A 19,003-nucleotide genomic window follows, 5' to 3' on the forward strand; every position below is an offset into this window, starting at 1 on the left:
GCATGAGGTGATGAAAGGGTTCTCTTAAAAAAAAAAAACAAATGTAACACAATACAGTTTAACTCCTTGGTTAACTGCTACTACCTGACACTAATTTGTTTATTGCTAGAGCTTTACGATTAAAACAAATTTAATCCATTCAAAAAATGTGTTTTGTGTAAATATATTAAGCAACAGTGGGACTACTGGAAAATGGATGTTGCACCTGGACCATGAAGTATTCACAGAAGCTCCAGCCTGGCTCAGTCCGTTTTTCCCGCAGTGTTCGCATGTCATCTTCAAATTTGCCCAGGTTCTTAGTAAAGGACATGAGTAGCAGCGTCCTGAGTTTTGTTAGGAATGCACTCCAGGATTCCTGAGAGCGGGAAGAGTCTTTCAAAGGATCAGATAGAACCACACATCTATGGAAGATTAAAACATAAAATAGGGGGTAAATTAAGTTCAATTAACTTTGTGAATGAGCATTTCTTCATTATTCTGATGCAGCAAATTGCCAAACCCTATTATTGTGAACACCCTGATATAACTAACATTTCAATGTTACTGCTGCTGTACCCTTGAGCAAGGTACTTTACCTAGATTGCTCCAGTAATAACCCAACTGTATAAATGGGTAATTGTATGTAAAAATAATGTGATATCTGTAAAATGTGAAATAATGTGATATGTTGTAACAATTGTAAGTCGCCCTGGATAAGGGCGTCTGCTAAGAAATAAATAATAATAATAATAATAATAATAATAATAATAATAATAATAATAATAATATTGTGAGACGGCAGAAGCCCTGCACGGGTAGAAAGTTTTTGTTGAAACTGGTTGAATACAAATGATATATTTTGAATTTGTTTGGCAGGGATGGGGTAAAATCTAAATCAGAGGGCACATGCTATAAAAGGAGAGCCGAATCCTTTGTTTGGGGAGAGGGAGTTTTAGGAGAAGACTGAATGTTTGAGGAGGTGATTGTTTTCAGGAGACTTTTGGAAAAAGGTCTGTCTGAGTGCTTTCTTATTTTCCTCAAACAAAATGGTGACGGGACTCCTCATTGGGTGGGGAAGTTCATTGTTTAGTTAGTGCCTATCACGGCAAGGGTTATTGTTTATATTTTTTGAGTGAAAGTATTATTTTTCTTACTTTTGGAACTGTGCATCGAGTGTGTTAAAATAAACAAACATACATGATAGCACTTTATTCTACCTCTGGTGTCATCTGTCTGCCTCCACCTGCACAGATTGGTCCCTAGTGGATGGTGAAGGTAGGGCAGTGGCTTCCTTTAAGTAGGGACCAATGTGTGCAGGTGGAGGTGGAAGTAACAAACATACTACTTTCACACAGAAAATTTCATAAAAAGAGATTTGTGCTGAATTGCCGGCATCTCGCAGATTAAAATTTGGGTTTCATAAACCTTTTGCAGGCTGCGACATTGCCGATCTTCACTGAAACCAACCAACCAGGCAGACAGACTGAAGCCAGACAGTAACCGCAAGTAACAATTTTCATCGCCAGTCCTGTTTTAGGATATCCCACGCTGCTCATAAAACTAGCTGGCCGTCAATATGGTAGATAAATCGGAAAGAAAAGAGTATTTAGGGACCAGTCAAATTCGCTTGATGCGTATACAGACTCAGAATTAGTATCAAAGTACCAATGCCGAGAAAGGAGAGAACTAATCTTCAGGTGGTCAAATGTATTTTTAGATTTAAACAGAAAAAAATCGAAACAGATTTTATGAATCAGTTTTAACCTAACAAAGATATCTGAAACAAAAACTTTACAAAACCCAGAAGTTCACCTTGGATTTACTGTGCATGCTGAACTAACTGACGTTCTATTGTAAAAAAAAAAATATATATATATATATATAAAAGTCTTAGAAATGTTCTGTGTATATATATATATATATATATATATATATATATATATATATATATATATATATATATATATATATATATGCACATTGCTGTGCAAAAGTCTTAGATGTTGCATTTTTCTACTCTGATGCATTATCAGCATCAACAACTTACTCCACTAGTGTTTTCTACTATTTTAACAACCTTGACTTGCAAAAAGAAAGAAAAACATTGAGTGAAATAGCTCGCATCACTCAATTTTCAAGGTGTGGTATCCAAAGCATAATCAACAAGTAAAGAGAAACATCATCTGTAATTGACAAACCCAGGACTGGAAGCCACAAAAAGCTGTCTAACAAGGATGAGCAATATTTGATATAATAGAAATAGGAATAGAAAGAAGACAAGCATTGAACTGACAACAGAACTGGCAGAAGGCACAAGTGTCGTTGTCCATCAAATCAACAGGTCACTCTTGAAATCATGACTTAAAGGATGTGTTGCAGTAAGAATACCTCTTTTCAGAAAGGGGACCAACTGAAAGGCTAAAATATGCACAAGAACACAGAAATTGGACTATGGAACAATGGTCAAAGGTGCTTTGGACTGTTGATACTTTGGACTTTAGAGCGAGTCAGAATCTCATGGGGCAGTAAAAAGGCAAGCACGTCATTCTGAAATGCCTTGCTTAAACAGTGCCCAACTTGCTGGAAATGTTGTGTAGTGTTTTTTATATAGTTTGCATATATTACATATTTTCTGTTGTGACTGTTATTTGGAACGCAATAAACAAGAATTTGAAGTGTTTAAAGTTAAATTTCAGTTTTTGTTTGCTTGTTCAACTACAAAAAGACAAGTAAACCTCCTGTTATTACGTTATAAGTCGGTACGGTCATGGCTCCCATTTGCCCCATAATGACATTCCACTAACACTAGTATTCTCATTATAAGGCGGAACACAAACAGCACAGTCTCTATGGCTCTGACATTATAAAGGGGGTGCACTGTGTGTGTATATACTGTAGTCGAGTCCTCAAACCTCGAGTCCGTGTCCATGTCTGAGTCCGAGTCCGAGTTATCGGGGTCCGATTACAAGTCACAAGTCCTTGAAACAAACGCAAATTAATTGTCATTCAGGTAGTGGTAGTAGTGGGGCAATAGTTTACCTAACAGATGTTGTCTGATATCCATCAGGAAAAATGTATAAATAACATAATTAAAATGCAAAAAAAATATTTTCAATGTATTTTTTCTAGCTAGATTATTGTATTTGCATTCCTTTTTCAACTTGTCTGTCACTATCTTCTTTTCTTTTGGAATTAGAATACGGTTTGAATTTACCTAAAGTTTATAGATAAACTTTAAGTTCAAGTTTGTGGATGTTGTTTTTCACTTTGAAGCTGTGTTCTGGGTTACAGAGCCAGTAGTGTTAGAAAGTGGTATGTTGTCAGAATGTGGTATGCACACAAACTTGACTTGACTTGTGTAATGTCAGAAAGTGGTACGCTGTCTGATTGCAAATTGTGCGCTGTCATATTTTGGTACATGTGCAACCTGATGGGTGTTTCCTATTGTCAAAAAAAGTTACATTTACCATTAATTATACATTATTTTTTTGCAAATTTAAACTGGAAACAGACAACTGCTCTAAAAAAAAAACAACAATTCATGAGAAGTCCGCCGCAAAGTTGCACAAGTATAAAAAAATGTACAAGGCCCAATGTATTGCATATGATAAATATTTGCATACTATTTTCTTAATGGTAGAAAAATATGATAAATTATATTAAAAACGACGTAAAAGACTGGAAAATATGATAAATTCAATTTTAAAAATATGTAAAAAACCGAAGACAGCATAACGTACCAGATTTGAATGGGCGTATCCCTGCTTTCTTAGCAGAAGTTATTTAGGCAATGCGATGAGTACCACTTTTTAACGTGTACCTGAAAATAACGCTACACCGCTAAGAAATTAAAGTTACTTTCACCTCTGACTATAGCATCTACTTTGACTTCAATTCAGGTAAAAAATCTGATTTAGACATTGCCGGAACTGTATATATACTGTGTTCTTAAATAGTACACTTAATATTCTTTTTTATAATTTGTTATGCAAAACAGAAATGTTATGTTTCACTTTCATTGCATTTGCACTTTTATTAAGTCTGTAATACAATGATGCATTTATGAGATTGTGCTTCAGATCATGTATTTATCTTTTCGTTTTTACACAAAAACATTGACGCTACACAACGTATTATTTTCATTTTGGTAAATTAAGTGGTATTAAGTTATTCATTTTTGTTGTCAATCAGTCCTTCTGTCACATCATTCTGTTTGACGGTAGACAACTTGTAAACAGTGGTGGCATGTGCTGGGAACGAGTGGAGATTACGAGTGGAGAAATCTGTGCACAATATTCTTCAGACATTTCATTATACATTTCTCCAGTGACTTGATGGGGCAGTTCGGATCATCGGGACAGTCATATATTTAATGATCATATTTGAATATGTTGTAAATAAAACATTACCCATTTAAAATGACTCCTACGCATTTTACTGCAGCTGCAGAAATTGGTGCCTTCCACTTTCAACAGGCAGTTTACAGTCAGAGATGGTGTTTTTAGAAGCACATATTGTACAACCAAGTCATTGATTTGTTATTTTAACACAACAAAGCAGCACACATTCACTTTTTTATTTGAATTGTTATATTGTTTTAATATAATCATTTTAATGTTTGTAACTGTTGAAACTCAAAGTTAGATCAGTGTGCACAGCAAATCCAAAACTGATTCAGTTAAATGAGGTGATTTTGTGCATTTAAAGATTTTTTTTGCTTCAAATATCTTTAAGTTTAACGGATTAATACAATCAATTTAGATTTATTTTCTGTTTATATCTAAAAATACGTTTGACCACCCTGCTAGTAATAGTAGGTTTTTCATTTTGTCCAGCTGTACTCCTCTCTCTACTACTTTTACAGTGGTGGTAGATCTCCGAGGTGCTCATATTATTTTTGACTTTTTGACATATTCTTCAATGAACATGTTATTAAAAAGGTTGAAATTTACTTTAAATGACATATTGTTACAAATGACACTGTTGGCGTGATATTGCTTGATTTGTTTTGTGATGCGGGTTACAAACATTCTAAGGGCATTTACTAGGGATTACATCCCTTAAGCTCAGCCAATCAGAGTGCACAGAATCTTTCCAGTGAAGTATGAACTTCCCGGAAAATAACACGAGCACCTCAGAGATGTCTACTGACACTGTAAACAAAAAAATATATATGAAAAGTTTAGTACTGTTTCATCTCTGCCTTACAAAGGCATTTTAATTAGTTATTACCTATTTATTATTACCAAACCTCACCTAAAGTTGTACTACAAAAATAAAATATATAATAATGTTATGTACGTTATGTATGGTAACATACAAACAGTTTGGATATGCCAACGATATAAACAACAAATATACCTAAATCCACATAATATGGAGCATCTCAAAAGTAATATTTTATCAAGTACGACTGACAGTTTCCAAGATCAGATAGTCAATCAAGTAATCATAAATCGTTTAGGCCAACCAATCAGAGACCACTACATACTGTAAATAGGTTAATGAAGCGTTTTTTTTTTTAGATTATTAACCTTAATTGAACTTCATGATAATGATGCATTTGCTACCTGTCACTCTGTTTATTGCAAAAGTCATTCCTTATTTTATCCACTATAGATGTCCGGGGAAGAATGTTGGTTTTATTCTTCTTTTTGGCATCACTCTCCACCACCACAATCAGCCAGTCAACTGTGTTGTAGGTCTTTAACAAATTCTGCCATCTGATGATGTCCTCCTTCACTGTTGCCTTGTAAATCTCTGTATCCTAGGAAACAAAAGAGGCAATGTAGTGAGGCACAACTCTTCAATGTAATATGAACCTGACAGGAAAACATTTCTGGTCAATGGCTCACTTTGCCAGCTATGTGCCAGGTGCTCACCTGCTGTACCATAGCAAGTGCAGTGTGAGGCATGCAAGCGAGGTTCCAATACTGTTTGTAGTATTGTATTCAAAATACAAACTGATAGATACATACAGCATCGCAATGAAATCTATTGACTCAACTCCTTGACCAATAAGAACATAAGAAAGTTTACAAACGAGAGGAGGCCATTCAGCCCATCTTGCTCGCTTGGTTGTTAGTAGCTTATTGATCCCTGAATCTCATTAAGCAGCTTCTTGAAGGATCCCAAGGTCTCAGCTTCAACAACATTACTGTGGAGTTGGTTCCATACCCTCACAATTCTCTGTGTAAAAAAGTGCCTCCTATTTTCTGTTCTGAATGCCCCTTTATCTAATCTCCATTTGTGACCCCTGGTCCTTGTTTCTTTTTTCAGGTCAAAAAAGTCCCCTGGGTCGACATTATCTATACCTTTTAGGATTTTGAATGCTTGAATCAGATCACCCCGTAGTCTTCTTTGTTCAAGACTGAATAGATTCAGTTATTTTAGCCTGTCTGCATACGACATGCCTTTTAAACCCGGGATAATTCTGGTTGCTCTTCTTTACACTCTTTCTAGAGCAGCAATATCCTTTTTGTAACGAGGTGACCAGAACTGAACACAATATTCTAGGTGAGGTCTTACTAATGCATTGTAAAGTTTTAACATTACTTCCCTTGATTTAAATTCAACACTTCTCACAATATATCCGAGCACCTTGTTGGCCGTTTTTATAGCTTCCCCACATTGTCTAGATGAAGACATTTCTGAGTCAAGATAAACTCCTAGGTCTTTTTCATAGTTCCCTTCTTCAATTTCAGTATCTCCCATATATTTATAATGCACATTTTTATTGCCTGCATGCAATACTTTACACTTTTCTCTATTAAATGTCATTTGCCATGTGTCTGCCCAGTTCTGAATGCTGTCTAGATCATTTTGTATATGAAGTTAAACTAGCCCATTGACAACACACTGAAAAGGTAACATAAGAGGGACATATCATTTTGACCCTGGTTAATATAATCAAATATAGCTGGTGTTACATATGAACCCTTTGCGATCCTATGTCACACCTGGTCCGACATTTCAATTATTCCTATCCGGTCCAATGTCGGACCCTGTCCGACATCATCAAAAAAACGCAAAAAACGGGTTTCTAGTCGTTTTTTCTCCGGACAAAGCCGAGAAAACCAAGGAAACAAGCTGGCTGTTACTGCGTCAGCGCTCAGAGAATATCACAGACATTTGCAGAGCTTTTTTCAGATGTTATAGTAATAAAATAATGACTTGGATCACATTATTGAGGCGTTTGGTGATAAAACGAGTGATCAGGAGATGATTGATCGGTATGTACGACTATTATTATTATTATTTATTTCTTAGCATATGTGAAAGCTGTAGCGAACGAAAAGGTGGGGCGGGGCTGGAGATGCCTTGAATAGAAGGAGGGCCTCATCCACAGATACATTTTTACCAGGTGAATATGTCTCTTCAAATTCATTCTGTAGGTGATCGAGAAGGGGACACAATTTGAAGGGTCTGGTAAATTCAGGATGGTCCCTCAGGAGAGCATTAGAATTGTCATTAGTGTAATTTTTTTTTTATTTTAAAAATGAATTGGAACCTGTCCCAGCTCATGGTGGCAGGGACAATTGAGCAAGCGTGAAGCAGTCAGTGGACCAATATAAATCAATTCTAGGTTTATTCACCAGTCCCATCAGAAGGGATAAACCCCAGAACTTTTTCATTTCAATTAAATTAGTGGGGACCCATTTGCGCACCCTAGAACATCGCCCCAGGTTGTCCCCATATTGTGCCTTGTATTGCTGGACATACAAATTGGTTTGAATAACCAAATACTCAAAAAAGTCATCCGTGATAAACAACTGGAAGAAGTCAATTGGGGTCAATCCAGTTGTGTTCACCCTGATACCTGTTGTGCCAGAAAAAGGTGGAATTTGGGGCTGGATGTTATTAGGGGGGTCTAATCAGAGTGGCTGAAATCCAGTTCTGTTCTGGTAGGGGCTCAGGCTCAATGTCCATTGGCTCCTCACTACTGCTGGATTTCTCACTGGAGGAAGAGTCACTCTGTACATATTCACTACCAGTCATCAGGCACAAAATCTCTCTTGGAGTCTGATTCCATTAGGATGTCATCAACAGCCTCTTCAATGAGCCACTTTCTTGCCATTTTACTGAGTAAAACTTCAAAATTAACAATAAAATAATAAAAACACAAATACATTTCAAGGCCAATTTATCCCAATTTCAATAGAGTTATTATATATTTTTTTAAATGAAGCAAATGAAAACAAAATCAATTCAAATTGTTGGGAAAGGAGAAAAAATTGGATCTGTACAGTACTTCTTGAAAAACCAACCCCCAAAAATCCTTAATTACTGTAAACTTGTAGAAAATATAACCTAAAATCAATTAATACTAATTAAAATAGTTTTTTACAAAAAATAAAAAATAAAGTAGAAAAAAATCAAAATGCAGACTAGGAAAAATAATCTGATCTGAAATATGCAATGCTGTCACAATAGAAAATTGATAATACAATTATATCCTATTATGTTGTGAGATGAGAGGAGATAATTATTATTTTTTTTAATACATTTTTAAAGCCAGTCCTTCTCACATGACAGTACAATATATTTTTTATAATAATGTCATGTTTTTTTTTTTTTTTTTTTTTTTTTTTTTTTTTTAATTTATGGAGCAAAAGAAAAATAAATTAAAACCAATAATTATATATTGTATACAAATCAAAAAGATTTTATGAAACAGGGATGAGAAAAAAAAATCTTATTTTAGTAGAAAATGAAAAACCACCCTTCCCTAAAAACAAATCGCTGTCAAATCAGAGAGAAGAGGTGAAAAAAAATACTGTATAACCTAAAAAATAAATCCAATAAATGTTAATCAAAAGCATTATGTCAAAAAACAAAAACAAAGAAAAGAAAATGACAAATTCAAATGATCTGGAAACAAAATCTGATGATGAATAAAAGTAAAAAAAAAAGCTTTTTTGGGGAACGGTAGAAAAATGAAGATCAAATAAAAAAAAAGTATAAAGTAATACATAGAGGGATCACAAAAATAATATTCTTAGAAAAATATGTCAAATAGATGCAAATGTAGACTAGTTTCTCTCCACCACCAACTAAACCAGACACAACAAGTCTGAGATACAAGGTTTCATGCACAGTAACTATATTGCAAAAACACGTGGTTACTAAGGGTTTTTTTTTTTCTTTAGCCTGTGATCACTGAGTTTACACCACAGGACAAAAAAAAAAAAAAAAAAAGATTCTAACTGCAGGACCTCCCACACACTTGATACGTTACAACGGTGTCCTGTGATGACAGCCAGGAGGAGGAAGTATCTTCCTCTAACATCATATAAACAAACAATATGTAGTCAAATACAGTAGACAGATGTTACTGCTAATTTCATGAAACACAGGTCGATTTTATTAGGCTTCCCAGCCAAAGGCTGGGTAGCCTATTGTTATTGTTAGGCTTCCAAGCTGTAGGCTGGGGAAGCCTATTGTTTTTGTTAGGATATTATTTTTTTTTTTTCTGCCAAAACATGCTCAAAAACTAATGAAATTCGGTACACTGGTAGATGCCTATGGATGATAGTTGGTGATCAGCAAATTTGCGCAAGTCACATGTTCAGCAGCCATATTGGATTTTGCAGAATTTGTTAAAACGCCTATGTATCGGAAACCGCTTACTGTAGAGTTCTGAAAATTGCTATACATGTTGAGGGATAGTCCATGATTAACTGTTGTTAATATGAAGTTGATTGGTTCTGTGGTTTGGCAACCACATTGATTAATGACATAAAATTACCATAAAAATATAAAATCATCAAAATTCAAACATCTTCTCTGAAACCGCTTATCCGATTGAAACAAAAATTGGAATAAAACATCTCAGTATGGTCATCTTTTACTCTTGTTCAAGGGAAGTGAACATACGCAACTGGCTATAAAACTGCGTATAACTTCTTATCGGCTGCACCAAAATGCACAAAATTTGACACGGATGTAGAGGACTATGGGATGTTGTGTCATGGTCAATATGGCAGCCTTTGGTCACATGGTGTGGCAGCCATCTTGAATTTAATGAAAAGTTTGGACAATATTCAAAAGTCTTCTTTTCATGAACGGTAAATAGTACAGGTGTTATTTACATGTTTTAAAGTGTTTCTAGTATAAACCTACCTAGTATAAACCTACCTCCACAATGTGTTGACAAGTCAATGGGAAAATTAAAAGTCTCGAAATAAAAGTTATACGCAGTTTGTAAAACTTATGAACAAATTTGTTTTATTAAAGCTACCATGAATATAATTTATAAATAGTCTCTGATTCAGTAGTATTATGTGGCAGAGTGGCTGCAGTACTGACGACCCGGACCAGGAAGAAGCAATACAAAACAAAGGCAAAGGTAGGTAGGGGAAACGAGATCCGTTTGCGCTCGGGTTTTAATAATAAATCAAACAATAAACAAAACACTTTATACCAAACAAAAGGGCTCGATGGCCAAAAATACATAAAGAAACAAATACCGAGTGGTACAGCGGTAGCAGTTGCTTTGGATGTATGATCTCATTCCAAACCGTCCTCCCGTCTCTAACTCAAAGGAAATATCTCTCCCTATTAGCCTGGAGCTGGTTCTTTTAAGCTGTGGCTGGAGCCTTAATTAATTATCAATAAAACAATTACCTTATTGAGGCTCCAGCCACATTCACACAGGTTTTTAAATTAATAAACAAAACGAACAATAAAAACACGGCTTTTGTAATAATACAAAATATACAAATAATACAGGGACGAGGTGTACCCCATCACATATCTACATACGGAATACAAGTGAATGGGTATACTGTACTGATACAGCGTCTTTTTTAAAATTTTTTATTTCAGAACTACATTCATAGTTACATTTAAGACTAAACTGATAAAACCACAATCGCAAATCCTCAATAGGTGGCAACGAATCAGCCAGTGTATTTAAAAGACGTATGTTTTTTTTTTTTTTTTTCACTGATCACAATATACATGATTAACCAAGGTGTGCAATACAACTAGCTTATGTGTAATATACATGATTAAGGTGTGCAATATAACTGGGCTACTACTGATGTGCAATAATTACTATTTATGTGCAAACTATAATGAGTTTATCAAGTGTGCAATATGATGTTTTTGATTCAGCCGGATATTATGTTTGTTGGGCAAGATGGTTAACTATTGAGTGCTATAATATTGTGATTTTTATGAAATAATTTGTTCTGTATTTGAGCCAATTCTCCAAAAGGTCTATTACCTGCAGAGCACAATAACTGCTCAATTTGTACTGTCTCTGTCCTGTTTATAATTCCTCGGCATAGGATTCGAGTGGTATTACTCTTGAATCGTGCACATGTTATTATGTCCTAGTAGCGGTTTGCTGACAATTACATATGGTGAATTGTGTATTTGCCAGGCACCCCTGATAGCCAATCGTTACACTATTATCACTTTCTATTGCTTTAAAAAGAATGCACATTAAATGATAGTGGCATTAAAATATACAAAAACCAATACATGCTGTAGACTTTATTTTATATTGCAAAATTAAGAATAGGGCACCATATGCTCACACACACACACACATGCACACAAGCACACAAACTCACACAAAGAGCGATCTAGGATTTAGAACAATGTGAGCCTCTTATATGCATTATTTTCAAAGTCTATATGACTGCATACTATTTTAGAATTTTGTGTGCATCCAAATAAAATTTAAATTGCCTACTAACCAATAATTCCAATATGTGTGCCACAATTGACAGTTAGCACAGTTGTGATAACTCTTCATTTATAATAACCAATGTGCTTAAATTTCACGATAACTGCTTGGAAGCCATAAAGTTGCCCGCAACTCTAGTTATTATTATTATTTATTTATTTATTTTTTCTGCCAAAACATGCTCAAAAACTCACGACATTCGGTACACTGGTAGATGCCTTTGGAGGATAGTCGGTGATATTCAGCAAATTTGCGCAAGTCACATGGTTCGGCAGCCATATTGGATTTTGCGGAATTTGTTAAAACGCCTATGTATCGAAAACCGCTTACTGCAGAGTTCAGAAAATTGCTATACATGTTGAGGGATAGTCCATGATTAACTGTTGTTAATATGAAGCTGATTGGTTCTGTGGTTTGGCAACCACATTGATTAATGACATAAAATTACCATAAAAATATAAAATCATCAAAATTCAAACATCATCTTCTCTGAAACCGCTTATCCGATTGAAACAAAAATTGGAATAAAACATCTCAGTATGGTCATCTGTTATGCTTGTTCAAGGGAAGTTGCTACTGTGAAAATCATGGCGTCCACACTGCATGACATCATCAACATACGCAACTGGCTATAAAACTGTGTATAACTTCTTATCGGCTGCACCAAAATGCACAAAATTTGATACAGATGTAGAGGACTATGGGATGTTGTGTCGTGGTCAATATGGCAGCCACCTTGGATTTAATGAAAAGTTTGGACAATATTCAAGTCTTCTTCTCATGAACGGTAAATAGTACAGCTGTGAAACATTTTGTACGTAGTGCGCTCATGTGCACGATTGATTGTACTTAAGGAAAAATGGATCAGTCACATGGTGTGGCAGTTATGTTGGATTTTGCGTAAAACACTTAAACAACAACTGCTTATGAGCCCTTTGGCTGATTGACATGAATCTTGGGTATACGTTATCTTTGTACTGTCCACTAAAAAAGTTAGTCAGGAAAAGTTCCTACATCAACAAACATGACCGCCATGAGCCAATCAATATGGGTGACATGCAAGGTTTGCCAATTTTTCACCTTGAAATGACAGATTCCCACCACTGGGGACAGCTGTTAACATGGAAAAGTCTGCAAGGTATAGAAAAAATATAGCAAGGTATAGCAAGGTATAGAAAAAAGTATGTTTGTAATTTATTAGATGTGACTTTTGTTGTTTTACAAAACTGGTGTGTTTATATGAGCACTATAGGTAATGGAAGTAGTGTAATGTGTAATGCATTAATAGTTTTACACAGTATGGTTAAGTTCTGCTAAAGGTCAAATTTAAAGCGGGCTGTAAAACTTCCCATAATTTCTTATTGACTACAGATGGTTGTTATATAAGATACAGAGTTCTGATTGAAGCCAAAATGAGCATAAATAATCTAAGTATGATTATCTTTTACGGTTGTTCAAGGGAAGTTGCTACAGTACAAAACATGGCTGCTGTGGGCCAATGAGATTTCAGCATTGATCATCTAACCAGTGATTCCAATATTTTGGCCAAAATTGACACAGTCAGCTGTGTCCAAAATGATTTGTGATAACGTTTCATCTATAACAACCAATGCCCTTAAATTTCACGCTAACTGCTTGGAAGCCGTAAAGTTGCTCGCAACTCTAGTTATTATTATTATTATTAATAAATACGAGAATTGTAAATTCTGTAATCAATTAAGCAAATTTATTGCATTTCACACAATATTTCATTACGGTAATATAACAAATAGCGACAGCAATCGCCTAAGTATATTTGCATTTAAACAGTAAAATATAATGTGTATTACCATACTACTACAGTAAATGAAGTATGTTGCTACATAGTGGTGTAACGATTCACCGGTATGACGATATATTGATCCAGACTCGATAACGAATCATTTATACCGATACAAATGCACTGCAACTCATTAACACTAGAACTGCCATGGTAGTCATTTTGACGGTTTTCACTTTTTTTTTTTTTATAAATTTAGTCGTTGCCAATTATTTTTTATTATTTTCTCCCAATTTAGAATGACCAATTTTTTTTTTTAAGCTCAGCTCACCGCTACCACCCCTGCGCTGACTCAGGAGGGCAAAGATGAGCACACACAATGTCATCCGAAGCGTGTGCCATCAGCCGACACTTTTTTTTCACACTGCGGACTCACCATGCAGCCACCCAAGAGCTACAGCGTCAGAGGACAACGCAGCTCTCGGGCAGCTTACAGGCAAGCCCGCAGGCGCCTGGCCAGACTACAGGGGTCGCTGGTGCACGGTGAGCCGAGGACACCCTGGCCGATCTAACCCTCCCTCCCCCCGGGTGATGCTTGGCCAATTGTGCGCCGCCCCCTGGGAGCTCCCGTCCACGGTCGGCTGTGGAATAGCCTGGACTCGAACTCGCAACGTCCAGACTATAGAGCGCATCCTGCACTCTACGCGAGTGCTTTTACTGGATGCGCCACTCAGAAGCCCCCACGGTTTTCACTTTTAAAATTTAAATTACTCTGCATGTGTTAAAGATCCGCCGTTGTCTGTGCCTAAATACATGTATTAAATATACTGACGCCGTTTAAAAGTCTGAATCGCAAAAATAAAAAAAATTATAAGCACTTCTACCTAGAACCGCCAAAAGTAGTCATTTTGACGGCTTGTTACAGTACATGCTTTTATTGTTAGTATAACCTACAATATGCTATTTTTTATATGTATGCAAGCCAGTTTGTTATCTCTACCTCCACTGAGTTTACAGAAGTATGTATTTGAATAGAATATTGCTCTGACGTCTAGATATGTGTTATCCAAATATCTATCATAATCATATCAATTCCTTGGAGAACTGCCATCTGGCTGTCTACGTGAGCATATATAGTCTGCAACTACAGCAATATAGCAACTACATATATATTTGTCTTGGTATCAGAAATGACTTAATTGAAAACAGCATTGCCCGCTTCAAGCAAAACATAAAACACATGGACAAGCAGCTGTTTCCAACAAAAGCACAGTGTCGCTGGACAAACAAACCTGTCAAATTTGGGATCAAGTTTTGGCTGGCAGCGGACCCTACACCCCTGAACCCCTGAACCTGTGCAAAGATGAAACTCGCCCAGCTGGTAGGAGACTGGGTGACAATGTGTTAGGCTGATGTAACCGTGCTTAGGAAAAGAGATGAATGTTACAAATATATTTTTTTTCATTTCACTGTAATTAGCAAAACAGTTGGGAGAAAAAAAAAACAGACTGGTTTGCAACAGTAAACAAAGAAGAGGAGCGTTTCCACCATCTGCGCAAAACGTAGTACTCAGTGAAAGCAATCACCGGTGTCCTGGTGCTGTATTTTACAATGTACTGGACATGGCAGCCATCAATTCCTTAGTTTTGAATGAATGAATGCACCGGGGAAAATATCAGTATGAGAGATCTCTTATGATGTTAGCCACAGAGCTTTGGCAGAAACATTTCGATCAGAAAACTGCAAGCGGCAGGGAAACGCAGCTCAACCTGGATACAGTGCACACCAAGTGACACACGCAACAGAAAACAATGCCAGGTAACTAAATGCAGTAAAAATAAAACTTCTGATATCTGTGCCCAGTGTGAAAGAGCAGCATGTGGTAAATGCACAGAAGTTGATAAGCGTTACATCTGTGTGGATTGTGCGAATATGGGAGCTACTTTTAAATATGTTTCCCTGAACGCGCATTCCAGTTACACTGTGGGAACGGAGTTATTTTCTTTTTTATGTTATTCTTTATAAATAATTATTTGGATTTTACAATTGCGTATGTAGGCCTACATATAACCAGTTTAGAGCTGGTTAGACAATATTTTCTTTTGAAATGTTTATTTTATTATAGTTTTTCATTTTTTTAAGTAGTGCGCAGTAGGCTAATCTGAAAAAAAGCCTTGTTATTTTTGTAAATAATGACTGTTCAATTTTTTTTATTATTATTATTTTTTTTTAATATATTTTAGAAGGTAATGTCTCATTTGTTTTGGTGCCTTATTGTCAATATGAATATATTGTTTGGTACAGACCTATTTCTTTATTGAAGAATGAGTAGTATGTTTGCTATGTCTTATTTACACTTGTTTCAGGAACACGTTAATGTAATTGAATAATAAATGTTTCAGTAACATTATAATTATTCAGGATCGCAAGTTTTTGCAGTTAGTATTACTGGATTATACTGCAACTTTTTGTGCTTTACTAGTTGTATCGTGATACGTATCGTATCGCAGCCCATGTATCGAGGTACATATAAGAAGAACATAAGAAAGTTTACAAACGAGAGGAGGCCATTCAGCCCATCTTGCTCGTCTGGTTAAATCGTATCGTATCATCGTCAAGCTAAAGGTACACACCCCTATTGTTACATGTCAATATGATACTGCAGTCAAAAAAGATTTTCTACAGCACTAGAAAACCTGTGATCTTAACGAGCATGTGCAGATGAAGGGCTGTCCAGAAAAGTAAGTTTTTCTTATTAATTATAAGAACATAAGAACATTTACAAACAAGAGGAGGCCATTCGGCCCATCTTGCTCATTTGGCTGTTTGTAGCTTATTGATCCCAGAATCTCATCAAGCAGCTTCTTGAAGGATCCCAGGGTGTCAGCTTCAACAACATGTTTTGTTATGTTTTGTCTTCATTCACCAGGCTAATACAGGGCCTCAGAAGTTTATTTTTATTTTTAAACAAAAACTGAGAATCCGACCCCTCCATTGACATTTAATAGAAAAATAGCCCTGGAGCTCTCTTTATACCTGTGGCAATGTGCCCCACCCCTGTGTGCATTTGTGTGTGATATGTTGTATGTTGCGTGTGTTAATGTTGGTGTATAGAGATGGCTGCACGGGATATAAATGGGTGTGTGCAGCACAAATTATTTAAGATGTAGAATTGTATTTAGGCACGGGATTGCACATCACTTCACGTGCATTTAAAGTATTTAATATGTGAGCACGAGGTTGCACATAATTAATTCACATGCTGGGATTCAAGTGAATAATTAATTGGTAATTGAATCCCGGCACAACAGTATATATAGATGCACATTTTACTCACTCGGGGTTGTGTGTTCGGTGAGTGGAGAACGGGTGTGGAGAAGGAGGTAAAATAAAATATAACAAAAAGAATAATAATAATAACTGTTTGACTCACCGTGTTTGTTTGTCTGTCCGTCCACCGTTTGTTTAAGTGTTAGTCTGTTTTGTTTATCTGTTTTATTTGGCCTCAAGCGCCGTGTCCTGTGTTTTGTTTTGTACAAACCTTTTATTTTACAATAAACCGGCGCAAGCAAGAGCCTTTACCATTTCATCCACCGTCTGTCTGTGTACTCCTTTCTGGTCTGACGTAACCACTAGAGCCTGCTTGGTGGTCGGGATGCCCCTATGCCAGCTCGCCAGTGCCCAGACGGGGGGAGCACGAGCTTCCAATGCCGGGAGAGGAGCCACTGCTGGTTTCGCCTTCCGAGCTAGAGGGAGCGCCGCACCAGTCCCCTGCAATAAAGGGTGCACCGCACCAGTCCCCTGCAATAGGGGGAGAGCCGCACCAGTGCCCTGCAATAGGGGGAGAGGCGCACCAGTCCCATGCAATAGGGGAAGACTACACACTGCTCCCACCTTCGTCGCCAGGAGACTACACGCTGCTCCCACCTTCACCAGCAGGAGCAGAGCAGCTGGAGCTGCCTCTGCCTCCGCCACCTCCACCGCCAGGAGCAGAGCAGCAGGAGCTGCCTCTACCTCCGCCATTTCCATCAGCAGAGAGTGAATGCCTGCTGGTATCACTTCCCCGACCGCCATCTTCACCCCCAAGAGGAGAGGAGCAGGAGTTACCTCTGCCTCCATCACCACCAGGGGAAGAGGTGCAGGAGCTGCCTCTCCCTTCACAAGAAGTAGTACCAGGACTTGATGCTGGGATTCCTCAATAACCACTACATAGTCTGCTGAGGGGAGCACAGCGGAAAACAGCCCGGCCACAGCGGCTACGAAGAGGGCCAGCACTGCCACAGCCACTGCCACAGTGGCCAACCACAGCACCACGACTGGTCCTGACTCCGGCACCGCCCAAGGATGCCAGCCTCGCCCAAGGATGCCAGCCTCGCTTCGTCCAAGGATGCCAGTCTCGCTTTGCCCAAGGATGCCAGCCTCGCTTCGTCCAAGGATGCCAGTCTCGCTTTGCCCAAGGATGCCAGCCTTGCTTCGCCCAAGGATGCTTGCCTTGCATCGCCTGGGGCTGCCTGTTGCTCCGCATCGCCTGGGGCTGCCTGTTGCTCCGCATCGCCTGGGGCTGCCTGTTGCTCCGCATCGCAGCAGGAAGTACTGTGGCCGGAACCCCACCAAGGGGAGCTGCCGGCCACGAAGAAGGGGGAGGAGGTCTGGAGACCACCAACCTCAGCAGCAGTTTTGCTGCAGGAGATCGTGGGGGAGGTCAGGAGACCTGCTCCCACTGCAGCACGTGCGCTGCAGGAAGTACTGTGGCCGGAGCCCCACAAAAGGGAGCTGCCGGCTACGAAGAAGGGGGGAGGTCAGGAGACCACCCCCCCAAGCAGCCTTTCCGCTGCCAGGACTGCCCTGGCTGAAGGAGTCAGTCTGGGAGCTGTCAGCATGTCTGCTGACAGCATTCCCATTAGCAGCCTGGCTACTGGCAACATTGCTGCCCATGAACCCCTTGAAGTCCCTGTTCTTGGCCCAGGACTTTGAGCGAGACTTTGGGGATTTTAAGGGGGGAGGTGGCCATTGAGGCCATGTGTGCTGTGCACAAGGGGGGGTATATGTGGCAATGTGCCCCGCCCCTGTGTGCATTTGTCTGTTATATGTTGTATGTTGCGTGTGTTAATGTTGGTGTATAGAGATGGCTGCACGGGATGTAAATGGGTGTGTGCAGCACGAGTTATTTAAGATGTAGAATTGTATTTAGGCACGAGGATGGCACATCACTTCACGTGCATTTAAAGTATTTAATATGTGAGCAGAGGTTGCACATAATTAATTCACGTGCTGGGATTCAAGTGAATAATTAATTGGTAAGCATAACTTGTATTATCATCTTTTTCATAGCTCTACTAAATTTTAATTTAGTATGAACCGATTAATGTAATTTTGATAATGGTTTTGAAAGAAACTATCAACGACGCAGAATGCAAATTTCAACGTCTCAATTTATCTGCTGACAAGCAACAGCAGCAGGATAGCCTAAACTGGTTCAACAAGTTGTTTACATTTTTCATTTGGAAGCTTACTTGTGCGATCACATGCCAACTGTAGACATAAATCTAACATCTGTCATAGTGTTA

The 19,003-nt window shown here is 38.0% G+C and overlaps 1 protein-coding gene across 2 annotated transcripts in view; it reads right to left on the reverse strand.

Moving 5' to 3' along the window:
* LOC117406015 (trafficking protein particle complex subunit 10-like) overlaps positions 1–19,003 on the reverse strand; it is a 168,556-nt gene that overhangs the window by 98,755 nt on the left and 50,798 nt on the right. For both annotated transcript variants that reach the window (XM_059029751.1, XM_034009655.3), the window contains exons 4-5: positions 5,550–5,746; positions 206–401 (exon numbers count right to left, since the gene is read on the reverse strand). In XM_059029751.1, the coding sequence (XP_058885734.1) occupies positions 206–401; positions 5,550–5,746 (393 nt within the window). The remainder of the gene's footprint in view (positions 1–205; positions 402–5,549; positions 5,747–19,003) is intronic.

This window comes from Acipenser ruthenus, chromosome 9 (genome assembly GCF_902713425.1).
Source record: "Acipenser ruthenus chromosome 9, fAciRut3.2 maternal haplotype, whole genome shotgun sequence".
Lineage (NCBI taxonomy): Eukaryota > Metazoa > Chordata > Actinopteri > Acipenseriformes > Acipenseridae > Acipenser > Acipenser ruthenus.